Genomic DNA, 22354 nt, shown 5'->3' on the forward strand with positions numbered 1-22354 from the left:
TTCCCCTGCTCATGCTCTCTCTCTCTCTCTCAAAAATAAAAATAAGAAAAAAAATTATTTAAAAAATGGGGGGAAGGGGCACCTGGGTGGCTGAATCGGTGAAGCATCCAACTTCAGCTCAGGTCATGATCTCACGGTTCAGGAGTTCGAGCCCCATGTCAGGCTCTGTGCTGACAGGTTGGAGCCTGGAGCCTGCTTCGGATTCTGTGTCTCCCTCTCTCTCTGCCCCTCCTCTGCTTGTGCTCTGTCTCTCTCTCTCCAAAATAAATAAACATTAAAAGAGATTTAAAAAAAAGGGGGGGAGGGGGGCAACTGGGTGGCTCAGTCGGTTAAGCACCTAACTTCGGCTCAGGTCACGATCTCACGGTTCGTGGGTTGAAGCCCCGCATCGGGTTCTGTGCTGACAGCTCAGAGCTTGGAGCCTGCCTTGGATTCTGTGTCTCCCTCTCTCTCTGCCCCTCCCACACTTGTGCTCTCTCTCAAAAATAATAAATGTTAACAAAAGCAGTGATTAGAGGCCTGACAACTACTCAAGTGTCACAATAGGTTAGTGTCCTCACTCACTAAAACACCAGCTTCTCTCTCACACTGGGCCTTAGTCACACACATGCCCAGAGCTCTCAAAGCTTCTGTGCCTTGGTTCCCTTTTCAGACTGTGCTTTACAGGAATCTCTCTCTTATGGCCTGGGTGGCCAATGCGGATGTTTTAAGAAGAGAAAGGAAAAGTAGAGCAACACAGGATAAAGACCATGAAATACGAAATACGTGCTTGGGGGAGAACAGCACACAGAACACGGACCCTCCAGCTGTGCCGCCCCCGAGAAGCTGCCGCCTGTCAGGACTCCTGTGCGCTGGGGGCGCTAAGGGGGTTACTTCTCAGGGTGGGGATTTTGAACGTGACTGAACCTCACAGACTACCCAGGTCTTGCTGCCATCTGGTGTGCTGCAGACCTCACTCGGGTCCAAGTTTATCGATCAGTGTTCCCTCTCCAGATCTCTGGGCCCACCATCCCCTGCCCCGCTCCTCCCAAACAAAATAAAACCCTGTGACAAATGTTCTTACGTTTAACCTGACTCCAAGTTTTCTCTTAAGCAGTGAAAAGGAGTGCGCTCTTTAGCAGCACTTTTACAGAAAGGGAGGGGGGGCGGCCTCGCATGGGAAGGGCACACAGAAGGCCTGTGTTTGAGCTGCGGCTCTTCCTCTGGCTATGCTTTGCTCTGGTTCGGGTCACCCGACCCCTTTCACCCAGTTTAATCATCAGTGGTAGAGGCAAAACGACACACAGGGCTGGCTTACACTACCACGAGCTGTACACGTACCTACTCGCTGAATTCCCACCGCAACCCTGAATTCCATCACTATCCCCAGCCTACACACAAGGAAACTGAGCCTCTGGGACTTTACAGACCTGGTCAGGGTCACGCCATCAGCGGGTGGTGGGGCCAGGATTCAAGATTCAAAACCAGGGAGCCTGACCTTGACCACTCTGCTCCGGAGCCTTCCACGGGGATGCCCACCAGTCACACCAGGCTGGGTGCGCGTGAAGTAAAACAGCACTCGGGAAACTGCCTTGTGCGCTATTCTGAGGCAGATTTTTCATCGGGCCACATGCAAACATTTTCTCTACCGGATTTAAAGGAAATTAAGGACAACCAAGTACTGGTAACTCTAATACATTTGTTTGTTGTTTGAGAACAGCTTCGTAAATTTGCAAACTACCTCTTCGCAAAATCTGTGATACTAAGTTTTAGAGGTAAAAGGTATTTAGACACTGTGTTTTCAATCAGTGTAGTTAAGGGACGCTCACGGTTACAGGGTTAAAGTTTGAATCTCCACCCAGTCACTCCCTCAGTGGTGCTGTGTCACTGTGTCACAGCCCACAGGGGCTTGGAGGCACGCAGAATTATGAGACACTTCTCGGGTATTCTTATCTGACTGGCATCCATTCACTCATGTGATGCATGCGTGTGTAATACCGGTCGGTCCTAAGAACAAGCATCAGTTATAAACTTTCTTCTCACTATAAGTCACTCAGGCTTTAAGAAGAAAAGAGAAAGATGAGAAAAATCATCTTTTCTTTCCATCATCATCATTATCATCATCACCACTATTAAAAACAAAAGCCTCCATTAAAGGTCTGCCGGTGAGGAACATACCCGAAGTTCTACCCAATTCTTTCTTTTCTCTTAAACCTGCTCATATACAGACTCTTGGATGTTAAACTGTCTTTCCCACTTGCTTACTGAACATGGATGGCCCCACGAGTAAGAGAAGTTAGGGGACTCCTCTGCTTTGATGGCGAGTGAGGACTTGGCCATTTACTCTTCATGGAAAAAGAACTTTCCTATTCAGTGCCTTCAAGCTTTTCATGCTATATATTCCATAAAGTCTGGCCCTATTATACATTCACTTAGAACTTTTTGAGTGGTTCTGGGTCATGTTGGGTCACACCAAAATACCTGAAAATGCCCATTCCTAAAACAGAGACATTTATCGACAAGAAAAGTTAGGAAAAGGAAGAAATAAGACCACATGCTGGTGTCATTTCTACTTAATAGAGCAAAGATTCTGGGAAACTTACGTACGTTAAATTTATAAGCCGGCACTTTTTTTCCCCCAAAGATTTACTTGGCATGAAAAGTTACTTCCTGCACTATATAATCATAAAATCAAGTGTTATTTGCTCCTATCATAACCATTCACATACTTCCTGTCATAAAATCTTGAACTTGGCTGGAATATTAAATAAAACACACACACACACACACACACACACACCCCCTACAGGTAGGAAGTGACCATATGAATATATACTATTGTAAGTTCACTTTCCAATCTAAGCAAGGGCCGAATTATCCTTCAGCATTATGCTTTTATCATCTTGGGTGACTAGTCCCATTTATGGTCCACAGAATGAACTTTAAAAGTAAAAAGAGCTTTATTCACTGAGCTTAATCAAAAGTTTTGTGGCAGCTTTAAGGACGTCTTTCAGGGCTACTGTGTGTGTAGTGGGCTGCAATACATGCTTGGAGAGGTCATTGCCTGGAGTTAAAATAGTGAAGATTCAAAACCTTACGCAGGATAGATGTGTACATGTTTAATGCACGGACACATTTTTCTTTGACGCCTGCATAGCTCTAAAAGAAAACAAGCTTCTAACTTCCTAGGCTTCCGTGTGTCTAGAGGGAAAAGCAGAGACAGTTGTACACACACAATGATAGAAGAAGAGTGTGCACGAACAGATTTGTTTATAAAACAGGGCCCGGCAAAGTCTGTCTCTCGGTGCCACAGCAGGAGCCATCCAACAAAACAAACACACAAATGCAGAAGAATCTATGGGGACAATTCTTTCTGATGAAGGTACAACAGTTAGTGATTATAATTGGGCAGGAAATTACAACAATGTGGGCTGGTCTCAAACTGAGAATATGTCACAAAGTCCAGGTGCATATATTCACATATAGAGACAAAAACTGTTTCAATCCTCCTGCTTTGGCATTTTGGTCTCGCATTTATGTCTTCAGCACTGGCGTTTTCTCCTACTTTTAATCCTACCTATTTCCATCTGGATGGGGTGGTCCCTTTCAACTTGTTAGGAAGCAACAAAACCAAAACCAACAAATTCTACTTATTTTAATTTAATTAACTGTATGGCCATCCAGCCAAGTTTGCAAGTTCAGCCTCTGACTCCCCTCTTCACGGAGCCTGGTGAAAAGGCACCCATTTTCAATGACCACTGCCTTTTCCCTCCCCCTCCCTTTCCCACCGTCAATAAACATGGTGGACCTCTGTTCCTGGACAAGCACAGTGGCCTTTTTAATTGGTTCTCTTGACGATGAGCAACTATGTGATGGGAAAACACAGTAAGGAGTAAGAAGATGGGGTTCTAGGTAGAGCTCTGCCAGATACAAACCATGTGATCCTGAGAAAGTTGTGTAATTTCCTTGGGCCTCACTGTTCCCACCTACAGCATGAAGGAAATGGTGATCAAATCACGTGGTCTGATCCATGACGTACAGGGTCGCCGAATATAGTCTTCCAAAATTTAGATTCCTCAGGTCACTGTAGACCTTAAAAATCTTTAGTGATTTTCCTAAAATTTCAGTTCTTCAGTCTGAATTAAACGTGAGAGTCTTACATAAACCGGAAGGCACCACACAAATGCAACACGAACCCTAACAGGGAACATTTCTCATTTTGACTTGCGTGTGCTATGTAGTATCCAGGAGTTTTATATCCATGGGCTCGAATTTCCATGACCAGTCTGAAAGGCTGGTTTTATTACTCTACATTACATATCAAGAACTTGATTGAGGTTCTGTGAATAACTTACCCAGGGTTCTAGAACCTCGTTAAGTGCCAGGAAAGTGCATTCACATGTACGTGTGTTTGATTATCAAGCCCACTAAGCCGTACTGAGCAAGCGCTTTAGATGTAACATAACATGGAAGGGTCCATGATTACTTCAGTAATCATTCTGGGTCTCTGTGGTGACCAGGCTGCACAAGGAAGCACATGTCATCATAACATGAAAACACTGACAAATAAAGTGATCACTTAATGCTTAGTCCTCAACATCAGCATCTATTCTGGCTCACTCTTTGGTTGCTACGTATCACAGAACGCAAATGCAATGTGGTTCACTTGTGCTGAATAGTTGACGACGAAGGAAGTCAAAGTCAACAGAGGTGATTTCATGAGAGGGAGCCTCTTCAAGACCATGGTTCGTATATCCAAAGGCTAAGAGAGGCCCTTGGGAAACTTTGAACGCTTACACCAAAATCACTGTCTTTACGATTCTGTGGCAGAAGTCACCGTTCAGTTTTGTTCTAAGAAGTAACATATTGGCGCATCGTATCCCAAGTTTCTTTTCTATAATGTAAGACAAATTTAGATTCCGCTTATTTTTAACTTTTCAAGACTTAGTCCTAATACCAATCTCTTAAAATAGTTTTTTCTCTTACTGTTTGTTTCAAATATTTGATTCAGTTTTAAGTTGACTCTCTTAAAGCAGTTTTCTGGTGCCAGTTCTCTTCAGATAATAAGGACCTTCTGAAATGGCAGGGATAGAAAAAGAAGAATGAAGGGATTATTGATGGGCAAATGGCAGTCAACAAAAAAAGGGAGAACTTCTCTGGTCCACAAAGGAAAAGTAACGTCCTAGTTTTCCTCTCACTTCAAGATTCTCAGGCTCCTCTAGTCCAAGACACCCATGAAGAAGCTACGCTCATCAGCTCCCTGCCCCGCTGCCCTCACTGCATCTATGGGGGCACAGGTGTGGCATCATATGTCAAGTCTGACTGTCTATGTGAAGCTAGACTGCAGTCCAGTAAACTTAGTGTAAGTCCCAACTTTATAAGACTCACCCCCATCCATTCCATCTTTACCCAGTTTCCTGATAATCTTTACTTTTTTTCCCCCCGGAAGACAAGAGTTTATAATCTGGAAGAATTCTGTTTTGTAAGAATTCACTTTAAAAAGGCCCCACTGTATCCAAATCCTTCCCAACAAAAAAGTTGTATATATGCTCATATATAAAACTAAATGGTTTTGGGGGCCCCTGGGTGGCTCAGCTGGTTAAGCATCCAACTTGATTTCAGCTCAAGTCATGGTATCATGGTTCATGGGTTTGAGCCTCGTGTCGAGCTCCGTTCTGACAGAGTGCAGAGCCTGTTTGGGATTCTCTCTCTCCCTCTCTCTCTGCCCCTCCCTCGCTCTTTTTCTTTCTCAAAATAAACAAACACTAAAAAAAAGAAGAGGTGGTATATATATACAATGGAATATCATTCAGCCATAAAAAAGAAGGAAATCGTAACACCTGGAACCACATGGATGGAGCTAGAGAGAATAACGCTAAGACTCTTTCAGAGAAAGACAAGTACCATATGATCTCACTCATATGTGGAATTTAAGAAACAAAACAAATAAGCAAAGGGGGGTGGTGGTAAAAAACAGACTCTTAACTATAGAGAAAAAATTGATGGTTACCAGAAAGGGGTGGGTGGTAGAGTGGGGGGAAACGGGTGGGGATTAAAGAGTACACTTACCATGAGGAGAAAAAATACAACTAAACGGTTGGGGTTCCTGCAAATATCCTTCAATCATAGGTTCGGCAAAGGGCTATTTTGAGAATGATTTAATGGGATTTATAATATAAAACCTCAAATGCATATTGACTTAACCAGGACGACTCTGGAAACAAATTGTGGTTGTTGTGCTTTTTCTAGTGACTATAATGTCCACTTCCAAGAAATCTAATAAAATAATGTGGTCTCCCATGCCAGAAAGAAACCCAAGAAGGTGTGCCCTCAGAAGACGGATTCTTAAGTCGGTAAATTGTGTCAGCAATCAGAACACTACCAGTGAGTTTCTCGCCTTGCAAAACTGTTATCCTCTGTAGCGATCTTGGCCTGTTCCTAAAGAGACAGCAGGTCTGTGACGCTTTCAAATAGCTCCTTCCCTCCGAAAAGCAAAAAAGTCTAACTCTTCATTGAGAAAAATCGAGAGCCGGTGACTGACACATCATAGTAGAGATCCTCTCTCCTACGTGCAAAGGGTACAGAAGCTGAGTAACGCACAGTCAAAATTAACATGTAAGTATATCCGAGAGCCTTTCTGGAATCCAGCAGCAGTCTGGAACCAGGGAACGGGGGTGAGCAGAAGTGGGATAGGAGGGAAGAGGTGGCAAGTCAACGGTTTTGGACCTCTATCATTCCAAAAGACATGTAACACAGGACTGGTTTTCCAAACAGGATTTTCTAGCACTGATCCAAAGGGCAGCATCAGGATGCTGCTGCAGAGTAGATTAGCCAAGGCCACTGATAAGGAGATTCTGTCTTTTAAGGCAAATCAGAAGCCCAAGATCAAGTAGACAACGCACAGCCGTGCTGCCGTTCCATCTGCAGTCCTCAGGAGCCGCGAAGCCCTTGCTTCAGGAGCTCAGGGTGGAATGCTTGTTTTGGAGAGCATCCAGCGGAGAGCATTTGGTTTCCTCCATTTAACCAGGTCACCCAGGCATGGAATGCACAGCTCTGCCAGACAGAGAGCGTTTTGGATGCCTGAGAAACAACAGCTTGTCCGGGCTACTGATGCGGAGAGAGGCCACGGTTTCCTTTTTCTCTGCCTTGAATGGCGGCCTTGACGTCACAACAGTGAGGAACCACTGGAGGGACAGATAACAAGGCACAAGCCAAGAGCGCCCTGCTCTGTCGTAGGGCTGCTTTAATCGCCTTCTGGTATCTCCTCTGGCCCCAGAGAGTCAACACGAGCAGAGGTGAAGGACTGGAGGTGAAAATAAAGGCAGTCTCTGGGCTGATGAAACAGACTTCTGGCCACGCTAATCACCACCTTCAAGAAACCCACAGAACTACAGCTCCTGAACTGAACGTGTTTCGGACAGAGGACACTCCTCAAGGGAGCGTATGCAGGGATTCCGCTGATGGTTCGGCCATCTGGGCTTTTCCCTCAAGAGCTAAACTTCCTGTATTTCAAAACAGGGCTCTCCTAAGAGGGACTGGAGTGTTAAGTCCTATGAAATCCATGAAGCTTGTAAGAGCGGGCAGACAGTCTTTGCAATAGACTTGTCTTGTTTTCTGGGGTAAGAACACCCTTTTAGGGATGTTATCACTTAAGTTCAAGCAATTAAACATGCACATTAGTACCCAACTGCAGGTGTTTGAACAAATGGTGAACACTGTTTCAGATACTGCCAGGTTCAGCTCACCACTATTCTTTTTTTTTAAATTTTTTTTTTTTAACATTTATTTTATTTTTGAGACAGAGCATGAATGAGGGAGGGTCAGAGAGAGGGAGACACAGAATCTGAAACAGGCTCCAGGCTCTGGGCTGTCAGCACAGAGCCCGACGCGGGGCTTGAACTCACGGACCGCGAGATCATGACCTGAGCCGGTCAGCCGCTTAACCGACTGAGCCACCCAGGCGCCCCAGCTCACCGCTATTTAAAATGAGTGGTGTGGGTTAGTCCTCAGAGCAGTTCGAAAAGCATAATATTTCCTGTTTCGACCTTACATCAAAATTATAAATTATATTTATCTAGTGAGTGTCGGATCATTTATTTCCATTACGAATGCAATGCTAACTACAGACATACCAGGCAAAGTGCAGACAAGTTTACTGTTGTCACGTCTGCCCTAAGTTCAGTCCTCTGCCTTGGGAGCACTGTCACCAAACCCAAGCCCTAGCCTAAACCCACAGTGCGTGGGGCCCTCTGGGACCGATGAAGCTGGAAAACCAAGGGCTGAGAGGTTGTCTGTGAGGGTGTGCGTGTGTGTGTGTGTGTGTGTGTGTGTGTGTGTGTGTGTGTGTGAGATGTGTGGCAAAGCACAACACACGGATAGCAATGGGATCACCTGCTTCCATGACTTCTGTGTTCACGTTTGGAAAAGAAGTTCAACAGAAGAAACAACATTTCTCAGCTACCTGGCCTTTTTTTTTTTTTTTTTAATCAGCTATTTCTTTTCTTAATTAGATGAGCACTTCACTTCCAACGTGGTCATCAAGTCAATCTGCTTCAAGAGAATAATCTGCTACGAAGATTCACTTATTACTTTCAAAGATAAAAGAGGGTACAATTCGGATCCCAAACTCTCATTTAAGACCCCCTACAACAATACCGCCCTTCTGCCTTCAGGCTGTCCTGAACAACCCTCACCCTCGACAGGTGTCTGAGCCCTGTTCTGGAATCTGGTCTTTGGACTCAGATGATCTTACCTGAGTAGGTAACAAACTCTGTGTCTTGTTCCTACTGTTAAAAAACTCCCAAGTTACGTTCACGGTGATCAAATAATGGAAAAATAATGGAGAAGATGCAGCAAAAATAGATTTTTAACTACATTTTCTCTCAAGTGCTGGTTACACTCAAGAGTTCATGAAACTTATTCTAGCCCTACCTGTGTTTTTATTTTATAAGAACTTTTTATGGTTTAAGAACTATAATTAAACTTCCTCTGATTTATTACACTTAAGCTTTCAAGAAGACAACGAAGGGATTTCTCAAACTTAAGGAAGACAATTTATTTTTGTCTAATGTAAGGGATGAGAGAATGAGAGGGGAAATTTTTTTTCATCCTGATCTTGGTTAGAATTTTCTGATGTTCAAATTTCTGGTTATAAACCACAGTAAACAATCAGTCATTCATTAAGGAGCAACTATTGAAAAGGCGATATTTAAAAGAGGAAAAAATAAAACATGATGTTGATTAAAACCCTGCGCACGTCTTCACTTCAAGGCAAACGCTGTGCCCATCTGGGTATTTAGAAAGTGCCAAATATCATTGGGGTCTAGATTTAATTCATGCCATAAAGAAAGTACCGTGTTTAATTTGCTCACAAAAGACCTAGAACCTCATGGAAATGACGGTGGTGAGAAGGACAGTGAAGTGAACTATTATTAAAATGAGGTGTTCGTTTTTAAATCACTTAAAAATACAGCATCAACCACAAACGTGAACCAGCTTTCAAAGGTCTAGTATTCCACTCCTATTGCTACTCTGTTAGCAAATCTTTGAAAATTAATCGGTTTAAAAACCCTGGCTGCGTTTGGTCGGGAGGCCAAAGAAAAAGACACAACATTTGTCCCCCAGGGGACTCAAAGACAATTAATGGACAGCGGACCCATTCCCTGAGCTGAAGGCACTGTTTTCTGCTTACTTTAAGCATGATGAGTGACGACTGGGAAGAACCTGAGGCCAAATTCCTCTTTCCAACAGGAAATCGGAAATGCGCAGGGCCGAGCAGCCCCCGGCACACGTGCAAAGGTACCCGTGTTTAGAAGGTATTCCTGTGCCGGCCGACCTGCCACCCAGGGTGGCCACCCTCAGGGATGGTGCCTTCCTTACATCCATCCACGCTCTCTCGCCCATTGAGTCTTGTATGAACAGCAGACCTGATCCCTGTTTTCCGTCTAAGGGCACTGATGGGATTGTTGTATGAATTTTCTTTAGATCAGACAGCCATTGTAAACACCACAGAAATGACCGCTCTTTTTTCCAATTCCTCTTTGAAAATGGTAGAGAATATGTATATCCTAGCTCTAACTGTATTTGTAAAAAAAAAAAAAAAATTTAAAAAGATTTTTCTCCTCCAGTCTATCACAACTCAACCAACGCCATCATCTGATCCTACAATGCACACGGGAAAAATTAAGTTTCCATACACTGTCACTTGTGCTTATTAGAAAAAACTTTGGATGTTAAGTGTCTATGTACATTTACATCTGTGTATCAGTGTACCTACCTATGTATTCTTTACCTATAGGAAAACAAACTCATAATACTAATCTCCAAGAGTGTTTCTTTACTAGATACTTTATAAAACCAAGGTCTTTATGCTTACAAATCTACCCTCTAATAGGTAACAAGAGATCAGTTCTGTCATTATCCTGAGGTTCTGAGTATGTTCACAGAGAGTAACATGCCAGTGTTCTCTAGATTTGTCACCGTAATAATGGTCTTGTCCTTCATGGCACATCATAACCTGCAGCTGCCTTTGCATGCTTGCATGCCACCTGCTTCTTCCACTAGCTTGTGAATCCCATGAAGGCAGGAGTAATGTCTGTGTTATCTTTGGATCAACACTGTGGCTGGATGCAACGTGGGAAGGGGAAGGGGAAGGGGAAGGGGAAGGGGAAGGGAAAGGGAAAGGAAGGGAAAGGAAGGGAAAGGAAGGGAAAGGAAGGGAAAGGAAGGGAAAGGAAGGGGGAGGGGAGGAGGGAAGAAGAGAGAAGTGGAAAGGAAGGGAAGACATGTCTCAACAGGAGCCATGCTAGTTCCAGCTTCAGTAAACAGAAGGAAGACTTTCAGTTTCATCAGATTTTACACTCATTGATTTTAAAAGTCTCTGTAACTATTACCTCATAAAATCTCATAACCCCAAGGGATCTTTTAGCATTAAATTAAAATGATTATTTATGACACAGAAGCACAGAAGTGAGGAATAATTTGCTCCTACATCTTTTACGTTGTGTCTATACAACAGCCACTTAAAGCAGGTTGCTCTGCTTACTGACCTTTCAAGTTACCTGTTTGTAAATACAGAGCCGTTTCTCTAAGTGGATGGTTTAAAATTGTGATAAAGGTCGAGAGTTTCTTCCCTTTTCATTTATTCAACATACATTGGAAACACAAAGCCCCACTTTTAACTTTGGATCAATTTATGTGCAGGAAGAACTAGTTGTCCAGAAACCCTTCCCGGGGCACACGGGTGGTTCAGTCGGTTGAGCGTCCAACTCTTGGTTTCGACTCGGGTCATGACCTCACGGTTTGTGGGTCAAGCGTTGGGCTCTGCACTGACAGCGTGGAGCCGACTTGAGATTCTCTCTCTCCCCCTCCCTCTCTCTCTCTTTCCTACTCTCTCCGTATCTCTTTCTCTCTCTCCAAATAAACATTTAAAAAAATTCAATACTGCTACTTAAAAAATACAGAAATAAAAAAAAAAATCCTTTCCATTTTTACTACTCACATAAGACCCCGGTCAATGAGCAAACCATTTGCCAACAATAAGCAGGGTCACTGGGGTCAGGACAACCTCAGACTCAACGGCTAGGAAGGCGAGTATGTCTCCAAGGGATCCTTGTGAACCCCGATCAGGCGCCTGGCTCCGAGAGGGAGGCCCCGCAGTGTTCCCCTTCACACAACATACCCCAAGTGGGCAGTGTGATCCACGCAGGACAGGTAAGGACTTGCCAGGCTCACAAAGCCCCAGATCTGAGGCCACGCACGCCTCCTTGCGGGCCTCACTGCTCAGTCTCTGCAGGTGACATGGGCGGCAGGAAGTGGCAGCAAAATCACGTGCACCACAGAGAAAGTGTGAACGCTGACGTTTTCTTAAGGGAAAGGAAAAGTCCAAACAGACCAGTATGGTTTGAAGTATCCTGTCCGGGAACGGTTAGTGGCAGAAAACACAACCCGCTGAGCTGAGAACAGCCCTCATCTGGTCCGCTTTTGCCACAACTGCCTGAAGCCCTTCTGTTGAGACAGAGACAGACGTAACCTTCTGTCACCTGCCCTGGGAATCGTGAGAATTAAAAGAAAGAACGCGTGCCTTTTGTACCCCAATACTGTGGGTCTCCCGCGGTAATCGCCCTTGTGAAAAATACATTCAAACCCAGCTCCCGTCTGAACGCAGTCAGACCAACCTTGGAAATTCAGCTTTCATCTTGCCGAAACCTTTCTCTCAGTTGCTTCTCAATCAATTTATCAAAATCAACTGTTAGCTGAGGGTCCGCCGCATGTCTAGCAGTCTTCTGATGACAAAATAAATCACCCCCTTCACTCTCTGCACTCAAGTCGTTTGTAACTCAGATGCTCCTCTCCCTCCTCCTGGATGCCCACACCTTTTCCTTGCCGGATGTGGCTTTAGAAAATACCATGCACTCACAAACACAGGAAGCTAACAGCACGGCACCCATCACAGTGAGAAAGGCAGAGAGGTCTCCCTTCTGACAGCCGGGCTAATTCACCTGGGTCCCGACCTGCATCAGCAGTGTGCCAGGAATGTAACCTTTGCCATCACGCCCTCCTGTTGGCAATCGGCCGTGACCTGCTGACTCTGTGGGTAGAACACTGTGCATTCCAGCTTCGTGTGCAAGAGTGTTTCCTGGTCCAGCTGCGGCCTGTGGCCATAACAGAGGTCTTAACCCCTGCAGAAAGCCCTGGAGGGAGATGGAATCGAAGCCAATAATCTATGATCTAACCCTAGTGCCAGTGTGGGTTTGTCAAAGGCCCTCAGAGCAAATCGGGTTTTCCCTGGTTGGGGCTTGGCTTCCTTGCTTTAAAAAGGATTCTTAGTATTTATTGCAGTAAAATTAAGCACTTTCAAATTTCTGCCAGATCCCCTGGAGAAATATGGTTTATTAATACCAAACAAATGTGATGCTTGAGAGGCAGGAGACCCAGATTCTAGTCCCTGGCCCACTACTGACTCACTGGGTGGCTGCAGGCAAAATCGCTTAAATCAAGTAGACACCATATTCAACAGGCACAGAATGGACACTTGGTAGGTGGGCAGTACTCTGTGAGGTCTGAGGCCAGGTTCAATGGTGAAACTCAGTACAGACAAAGCCCTTTGCCAGGAGCCCCTGCCTGGAGCGCCATGTTTTAGCCAGGGTCTAAGTGGCCACCCTGAAATACGTCCCTAAAATTTTTTACATCTTGAAGCTGAAGGAACTGGATGAAACTTATTTAAAAGGGGGGCAGTCCCACACAGCAGCCAAGAGCACAGCTTTTAGGAGCCAACTCTACGGATTTGAATCCTGCGTCCACCATTCATGAGCTTTAGTTTGCACATATGTAAAATAGGAAGAAATAGTATCTATTGGTCACACATGGTTGTGAAGATTCACTGAGTTATTGTCTGCACTCGGGGAGGCGAGTATCAGCTCACAGCCAAAAGTTAACAAGGCATAAACATCAAGTATAATTAAGTATGTATTTTTCCATATTACAAAGCCATTTTATATATACAGTTTCATTTGTACCTCACGCGACTGTGTGAGACAGGTAATAATAACAACACCTAACCTTTACACGACCCTTCAGAGTCTGCAGAACGCTTTCCCTATTTTCTCTGAAGCTCATATTCTCATTTATTCTCTCACAAGTCACACTTCGGCAAAGACACCAGGCAGATTGGAAAAAACAAAACCGGAAAGAAGTTTTAAGAAAAAAAAAAAAGTCTCTTAGGTAAGTATCTCAATGGAGACTCTAGGAACAGCTGGGGAAGTAACGATTTCCATGCCGTCCACGTGCTGGTATCTCTGGCTCAGCTCTCTCTCCTGAATTATAGACCTCAATATCCACCGTCGACCAGGCGTCTCCCTGAGGATTGTAACAGACGTCTCAAAGTCAACATGTCCAAAACGAGACTCCTTGTCTTGTTCTCCTCCCCCCGTAAACAAGACAACGGGTGAACCAGGATATATGCACACACACTGGAATGCTGCAGCAAAATGTATATGAGGGAATAGCTACTCCACGCCCCCGACAACACGAATGAATTTTATAAACATTATAATATGGAGAAAAATTTTCATAAGCTGCAAAAAACTGCGTACCTATCTACCCATCTCAAAACACCTGCAGCAATGTACATTTATGTGATGAAATATACATTTGTTAAAAACACTCAAGAGAATTCTAAATACAAATTTCAGAATTGTGAGGAAGGCAGAGAATGGACAGAAGGAAGTAGAGATCCAAAAGTATCTGTCATGTTCTAAATTCTTAAATTGGGTGGTGGTTCACTGGAGCACATTTTTTTTTGAAATTATTTTTAGCGCTCGCTTATAGATGTTACACATAATCTTCTGTATATATAAAGTAATCAATCAATTAAAAAGAAATACAATCTATAAACTTGAATTGTGTTGAAAGTTACATTTCAAAACGATAAGCTAAGCAGCACAGGAAGTCAATCTTGCTAAAACTAGGAAGAAATTAATGTATACTAATGATGCTGGTTATGGAACAGAACCACTTGATCAAAGATGACTGAAATACACCAGGTTTACAGGTCAGAGCAAATTTATTTATCAGGAATATTTTTCCTATTTTGCTAGACTTGCCTTCTTTTTAAATTTTTTTTTCCTTTTTCTTCTTTTCAATGTTTTTATTTATTTTTGAAGGAGAGAGAGAAACAGAGCATGAGTGGGGGAGGAGCAGAGAGAAAGGGAGACACAGAGTTCAAAGCAGGCTCCAGGCTCTGAGCTGTCAGCACAGAGCCCGATGTGGGGCTCACACCCACAAATCGTGAGATCATGACCTGAGCTGAAGTCGGACGCTCAACCGACCGAGCCACCCAGTCTTGCCTTCTTCAAAACAAAAAGGATTAGCATTATTTGTTTAGCATTACCTGTGGTGAGCAGACAACCTGCGGCCACTAAGGAGGGGGACGTCTAGCTGACCTGCCCGCACTCCAGACTGAGGTTTGTGTAGGAGAAGCTCAGAGCCACACCTATTGAAGGCCCATGATTTTAGATTTACTCTTCTTTCCTGCATCAGCACTGACAGCAGACTAAATTTGCTGTAGCTAGACTTAAAATATGCTTCTTTCTAGAACATCTAAGTTCCAAGTCTTAAGTGAACATAGTATCAGAGTCTATTTTAGAAGGAAATGACCAAGCTCAAAGCAACACTAGGCATGATGTGCCTTGTTTATCTATCTGTTCAAACAGGCATGAGAGGCCTGTGCATTTCTTGTCCTTTTCAAATACGAGCCGGGTCTATTTGAGTGGCCAGGGAGGAGACGATAGTTTGATTTAGATTTGGCATGGGTTTAGGGGAAGAAATGTCTTTGTAGCTGGTCCTAAATATTACGGTAACTTGGAGCGAGTTAGTCTCCAAGGGAAAAGTCACCACATGTTATAACAGGAGCCACTGGGCTTGGCAAGGAAGGCAATGAAAGACTTGCAATTAAAGCAACGCCATTTCTTGGAGCGCCTGGGTGGCTCAGTCAGTTAAGCGTCCGACTTCAACTCAGGTCATGATCTCAAGGTTCATGAGTTCAAATCCCACATCGAGCCCTGTACTGGCGGCTCAGAGCCCACAGCCTGCTTCAGATTCTGTGTCTCCCTCTCTCTCTGCCCCTCCCCAGCTGGCACTCTGTCTCTGTCTCTCTCAAAAATAAATAAACGTTAAAGCAACGCCATTTCCCCATCATAGCAAAGACGTACTGGCCAGGACAACTGCTTGTTCTCTTTCTCCATGGCCGATCCAACTAAACACACCCTTTCAAATCAGCCTCCATCATAGTCTAAAGAATACTAAATGCTGAAATTAATTTTAATTTCTAATAAATTCCTAAGGAGAACGTTTTCTTCCTTCCTACTAAAAAAAAAGAATAAACAATTCAGCATACAGATTCAAAAAGAGGAATGCCAGAAAAAATTTAAGTTTGAGAAGATTGCAAAGGTACATTTTTTTCAAATTTATCTATTACTTTTGTAACTCTCATAGGACTGTATTTTGTTTTGTTTTGAGAGAGAGAGGGCGCAAGTGAGCAAGGGGTAGAGAGAGGGAGAGAGAAAGGGAGAGAGAGAGAATCCCAAGAGGGGCAGAGAGAGAGAGTGAGAGGAGGGTGGGGGAGGGGGGAGAGAGAGAGAGAGAAAGAGAGAGAGAAGGAGGGCTCACCCGAAGCAGGATTCATGTTCACCTGATGTGGGACTTGAATTCACGAACCATGAGATCATGACCTAAACTGAAGTCAGATGAGCCACCCAGGTGCCCCTGTATTTTGTTTGGATGTATACTCTACCACCCCTCATTTAAATTTTGGAAAATTACATTCTTGTCTGTATCTGCCTTGCTCTTGTGACTGTTCATTCTCAAACAGAAACTGCCCTACTATGAGGCTTTCCAAAGCTATAAGGAAGTGCATTCTGGTACAGAGCAGGCTGTTAATGAGTTTTGTTTTTTTTTTTTTTTTAATTTTTTTTTTTTTTTTAACGTTTATTTATCCTTGAGACAGAGAGAGACAGAGCATGAACAGGGGAGGGGCAGAGAGAGAGAGGGAGACACAGAATCTGAAACAGGCTCCAGGCTCTGAGCAGTCAGCACAGAGCCTGACGCGGGGCTCAAACTCACGGACCGCGAGATCGTGACCTGAGCCGAAGTCGGACGCTTAACCGACCGAGCCACCCAGGCGCCCCTGTTAATGAGTTTTTACTGAGTGAATCTGCATTCTTTCCTGGCCTTGATTTGGCTATAAATTATAAGGCTTTTTATACTAATAATAATGGAGTTTCTTGCCATGTAGGGTTTTTTTAAGGTGAAAAAAATATAAAAGGAATAAACCGTGGCTCACAAGTCAAGTGTGTATACAGACCCACGTAGTTTACAAAACATACAAGCCCAGAGGTGATTCTTCTGGACCGTACCATTTGTTTTGCAAAGAAAATTCACACTATTTACTATAGGTCTGCATAAATAATCATACACCTGCACAAATATAGGCTAGACTAGAAGGCTAAGTACTGAATGCTGCTTATTCTGATTTATATTTTTTATCAAACTCATCATAATTTACTATTTCCAAGAGGAAAAATAAGCTTATATAACGGTGCAGATTGTAATACTTAGTGTCCAGTTATGCGAAGCAAAGAAACTAAACTTTGAGGAAAAAATGGGACAAAATATAAATGTAAGTAATGCAGTTTTGGTTTATAAAGTGGTTACAAAGTATTTACAAAGAAGATTCGTTAATTAGTGAGAAACTAAGGGGTATGAGTGTGAACACATGTACATGCGTGTACATGTAGGAGTAGTGTGTGAGTGTGTGTGAGTGCATGTTTGAGTGCGGGTGTGTGTGTGCGAGTGCATGTGTGAAGAAAGAAAGACACAAGAGAGAGGGAGAGATCTGGAAAAATGGAAGAAACAGAGACCTTTGGGAATGTCTTAAAAACATATAATTTGATGGGGCACCTGGGTAGCTCGGTCGGTTTGAGCATCCAACTTTGGCTCAGGTCATGATCTCACAGTTCATGAGTTTGAGCCCACACTGGGCTTGCTGCTGTCAATACAGAACCTGCTTTGGATCCTCTGTCCCCCTCTCTCTGCCCCTCCCCTGCTCACTTTCTCTCTCTCTCTCTCTAAAAAAAAAAAAAAAAAAATTCATTAGAAATTAAAACTATTTATATGTAATTTATAATTTGATGTTTCCTTAAAAAGCACCAATATTATTCAGATGTTGTCCAGATCAGTATAGAGTACAAGCTATAAAATATCAGTCCTGAATTCTAATGACAGGGATGTACATAACATCATTTAGATTTCTCTGGGGAAGGAGACTATTGGCAGAGCTATGCAGTATCTACCTGAAGGTCAGGCTGATATGCTCATCTTGAGACACAGAGAAAATATCCTCCAACAGGTACCTGAGGGCTGAATCTGCAGGAGTCCACAGTACCCTTCCCAGGTCGGTGCTCTCTACCTGGCCCACAGCTGGCTGCTGGCGATCACAGAGAACACAGTGAGTTCGTCGCTCAACATCAGGCGCTAAGTACCTACTATGTGTCAGGCAGTGCATTTGGTAGATGCTCAAATATGGTGGTGAACCCAGTGAAACAACAAGTTCCTGTCCTCACGGAGCTTACAGTCTAGCAGGGAAGAGTAGTGGGTCTCAGGGATATACAGCAGAGAGACTGAGAGCACTGGCTGGTGTCATTAAGATGAAGTTTAAGTCCTGCTGTGCCGCTTACCGCGGAAACATTCTTGAACTCCCTCATCACTGCCTTAAACGTAAAACGGAAGGATAATGTTGAGAAGACTCCATGAGGCATGTTTGCAAAGCACTTGTAGCAGTTCCTGGTGCACACAAGGCCCAGTAAATGGCAGTTGTGATGGTTATTCCTGCAGAGAACCAAGGGACATACACACAGAAGCGTGCCAACTCCTTCCCCGGGACACTCACCAAATTGCTGGACAAGAAACTAAACCACATCACCACTCTATCCCATTTCTGTATGATTTTTACAAATTAGATGGTTACCAAGCTAGACAGGAAAGTCTAGTTGCCAGAAGTTTACCCCAGCAAGAGGCCCATACCATTGTTGCAATGGGTATGTTCTCTGTTTCTCAAGGAGGTAGCATGCAGGTATTAGATGGCCTCTTACAACTGATACAACTTATAAGTATTTTCTCTTTTATTATTTTTTATCTTTTTAATGTTATTTATTTTTGACAGAGGCAGAGACGAAGACAGAGCATGAGCATGAGCATGAGCATGAGCATGAGCAGAGGAGGGGCAGAGAGAGAGAGGGAGACACAGAATCCGAAGCAGGCTCCAGGTGCCGAGCTGTCAGCACAGAGCCCGACGTGGGGCCTGAATTCACGAACCGCGAGATCACGACCTGAGCCGAAGTCGGACGCTTAACAGACTGAGCCACCCAGGCGCCCCAAGCCTTTTCTCTTTTAAAACAAACCCTACGGAAAGTACCGCTACCATAAGGACTGTTCTGGATGATGACTCCACAAGGACAGATGAAGAGCTCTGCTCAAGACGTCTTATGCTGAGAAGCAGTAGGGCAGAAGGAATGGTTAGGAACACAACCTCTGGAGCCAGGCTGCCGGGGCCCTAAGCACTCTCCATCACTCAGTTCTCCACAGCACTGACCATCTTGCTCACTGGGACTCAGTGTTTCAAATCTGTAATATGAGGGGGGTGCCTGGGTGGCTCAGTCGGTTAAGTGTCTGACTTTGACTCAGGTCATGATCTAGCAGTCCTTGAGTTCGAGCCCTGTATCGGGCTCTGTGCTGACAGCTCGGAGCCTGGAGCCTGCTTCAGATTCTGTGTCTCCCTCTCTCTCTGTCCCTCCCCCACTTGCACTCTGCTTCTCTCTCTTTCTTTCTCTCTCAAAAATAAATAAACATTAAAAAAATCTGTAATATGAGGATAATATTAGATCCTATCTCACTGGGTAGTTGTATGGATAAAAATCATAAACAGCTATAAAGCAATTAGATTAGTACCCAACATATAGAAAATATTCCATAAATGTTAGCAATAATATGTATGGCAAACCCAGTAACTTTATTATCTTGCTAATAAAAACATGAGAGCCAAATAGCAAGACAACAACTGAAACACACCAGAGGAAACCAAGTTCTTTCTTTAACTCTCCCATCAAGTTTATGCATCACACTGAGTACCCCACATCCTTTCTACAATTCACTTTCCCATCTATACAACAAATCATACATAAATAAAAGTGTATGTGTGTGTGTATATATATATACGTACATGTATGTATACAACGTATGTATATACACATGCACACACATGTACACCAAGAATGCCGAGAGAGCTGATGCAGCTTTTTGCTACTATCAACAGCAGCTAAGCAATTTCAATTTCTGTATTTTCCTATCTATAATAAAGGTTCTCCAGAGAAACAAATAGGATGCGCGCACGTGTGTGTGTGTGTGTGTGTGTGTGTGTGTGTGTGTGTGTCTGTCTGCCTGTCTCAGTGTGCACGTATGGTGCAGAGAGAGATGGAGAATGACGGAGAGATTTATTTTAAGGAACTGGCTCAGGCGATTATGGGGGTTGGCAAACCCACACTCAGGATGGTGACCCAGAGAAGAGCTGTGTTGCAGTCCAAGCTGGAGGGCTGTCTGGAGACAGAATTCCCTCTTCCTTGGTGGCAGTGGGGGCAGGGGGACCAATCTTTTTCTCTAAGGCTGTCACAACTGGATGAGGGTAATTATATGGGATCATTTGCTTTACTCAGAGTTTACTGCCTTCAATGTTCAACCTCATCTAAAACTAAATGACGTCTATCTGCACCGTGACACGCACACTGGGGTTTCACCAGATAGCTGGGTACCGTGACCTAGCTAAAGCTGACACATAAGATTGACCATCACACCATCCTTGCAAAAGAGATGATGTTCAGACGGTTCCTTCCGGTGGGAAAATTCTCTAGAACGCACAGCAGTTTCACTCTGAGATGAGATCAGAGGCAAGAAATTCTGACGAGGCACCCCCTTCTTTAGAGGTGAATTCTAAGTCTGAAGAAACCCTGTAAAGGAGATGCAGAAGACGAAGTCATCTGCACGGCAGGATGAGTCAGGAGAAGGAAGGCACTCCAGTCACAGGGGACCAAGCCTTTGGAACAAGGGTTGCAAACTCAGCGCCGGTACCAGCCGAGTACGCAGCACAGAGGGGTGACACCAACGGGGCGGGGGCTGTGTGGAGAGCACAGTGCACACCACACCCAGAAGAGCTGCCCTCAGCTGCTTCTGTGAAGCTGCAGGTCCAGCGCTCTTCCTGCAACAGCCCAAGGACGCAGCCTGGCTCAGTGCGAGGGCCACCGACTCCGAGTCGGGAGACGGGGCCCTGTCTCCCGGGATGACCGCTCGTCAGCAGCACACCCTGGAATAAGTTCCCTGCAACTCTCAGGGCCTCTGTTTCACTCACATTACAGAATTATCGTGAATACTCAGGGGTAAGTGCCTAAAATGCGAGGGCACATGTGTGCATGTTACATATAATACATATGATCAATTATTGTCACGTAGGTATCTGCTTCCTTCTTTGCTTTCTTTCACCTTCATTTGTGTATCACTTACTGTGTCCAAGGCAGCGCTTTACAACCCATTTATTTACTCCTTACGACAGCCCCATGAGGCAGGTACTCGTCTGACAAACGAAGCATGGAAAGGGTAAACAGTTTGACCAGCAACAGGACACACAGTGGAGAATCCTAGAAGACTGTCAAAGAAATAACAAAGTAACAAGACTCATTGTTGCTACAGTAGATTTATTCCTCAAGCTACCATATGCCTCTTCTTCTTTTCTTCCAACCAAAAATGTGTTGCAAGTGGGGGTTATACTCGCTGCCTGTACTTGGGGATTCCCTTACACTCCTTAAGTCAACGAACGCTCTGCGCTCGCAGGCCGGAGGGTCCCTCGCCAGTCCTTTCCTCCTGAGCCCTGAGTTAGTGGCTGCTGCTCAACGCCTCCTTCTTTGGCACGGACCCCCTCTGGCCTTCGGGACTCTGAACTTCCCTGTTTTCCTCTTTGAAAACGCCTTCCTGATCTCCTCCCACCCCTGGCCCCAGGTCCTACTCACTCTGTCTTTGTGCCCTTGCTTCTCTTCGTTCACTAACGCCGTCACATGATCTGCGGAAATCACGTTTTCAGGGCCCACCTCAGTGCCCGGCCTCCACGCCTCCTCAGCCGACCTTCACGCTGACCTTCTCTGCTCCAAGTCGGGCCGACAACCTCCGTGAACCCCACCTCCACGTGAACCCCACATCCAGCACAGGACGGAGTCTCTTAGTTCCTCAACCCCCTCATCTCCCACAGCCGGCCTCTGCCCTCCGCTTCACCCACCCGCTCTCATGACCTTCTTCTCTCATCATCCCTCCAACGGCTGCACTTGAGCAATAATAAATCTGGACATCCCACTCTCGGCCGCAACCTCGTGTCCTTGAGCTCTCCATTACTGTATTCACCAATTACTTAGGCCACTGGTTACTCAGGATAACCAAACCTAACAATTCTAAGCCCCAAATCTGACCCCCGCCCCCCCAGCAGGTACCAGCAACAACACGACTGCCTTCGGAAACTTGCATGCTGACCTTTGTTCTTCTGGGGCATTTCCTAACCTAGCTGCCGCCCACCTCTCTAACTTATCCGGTTTATTCCTCCCTCGTTCCAGGCATACCATGTCCAGTTCCTCAGACGTACTGTGTCTCTCTCTTGCCTGTGGGTCTAGTACATTCTAGGTCCCCTGCCTCGAATAGGCCTTTTTCCACTTTATCTTGGCACTCATCATCGAGAGTCATGTTAAGCGCTACAACCTCTTCCGAGACCTTCTGTGTCTCCAGACGTGCT

At 44.6% G+C, this 22354-nt stretch overlaps 1 protein-coding gene across 1 annotated transcript in view; it reads right to left on the reverse strand.

The window, feature by feature from the left end:
* LOC109269005 (uncharacterized) overlaps positions 1-18003 on the reverse strand; it is a 33341-nt gene extending 15338 nt beyond the window's left edge. Inside the window, exons 1-4 of the mRNA XM_019452769.2 lie at positions 17945-18003; positions 14870-14971; positions 12521-12632; positions 11660-11767 (exon numbers count right to left, since the gene is read on the reverse strand). Of these exons, the coding sequence (XP_019308314.2) occupies positions 11660-11767; positions 12521-12632; positions 14870-14971; positions 17945-18003 (381 nt within the window). The remainder of the gene's footprint in view (positions 1-11659; positions 11768-12520; positions 12633-14869; positions 14972-17944) is intronic.
* Positions 18004-22354: the final 4351 nt, after the last annotated feature.

Source organism: Panthera pardus, unplaced genomic scaffold (genome assembly GCF_024362965.1).
Source record: "Panthera pardus isolate Hobbes unplaced genomic scaffold, ASM2436296v1 HiC_scaffold_8, whole genome shotgun sequence".
NCBI lineage: Eukaryota > Metazoa > Chordata > Mammalia > Carnivora > Felidae > Panthera > Panthera pardus.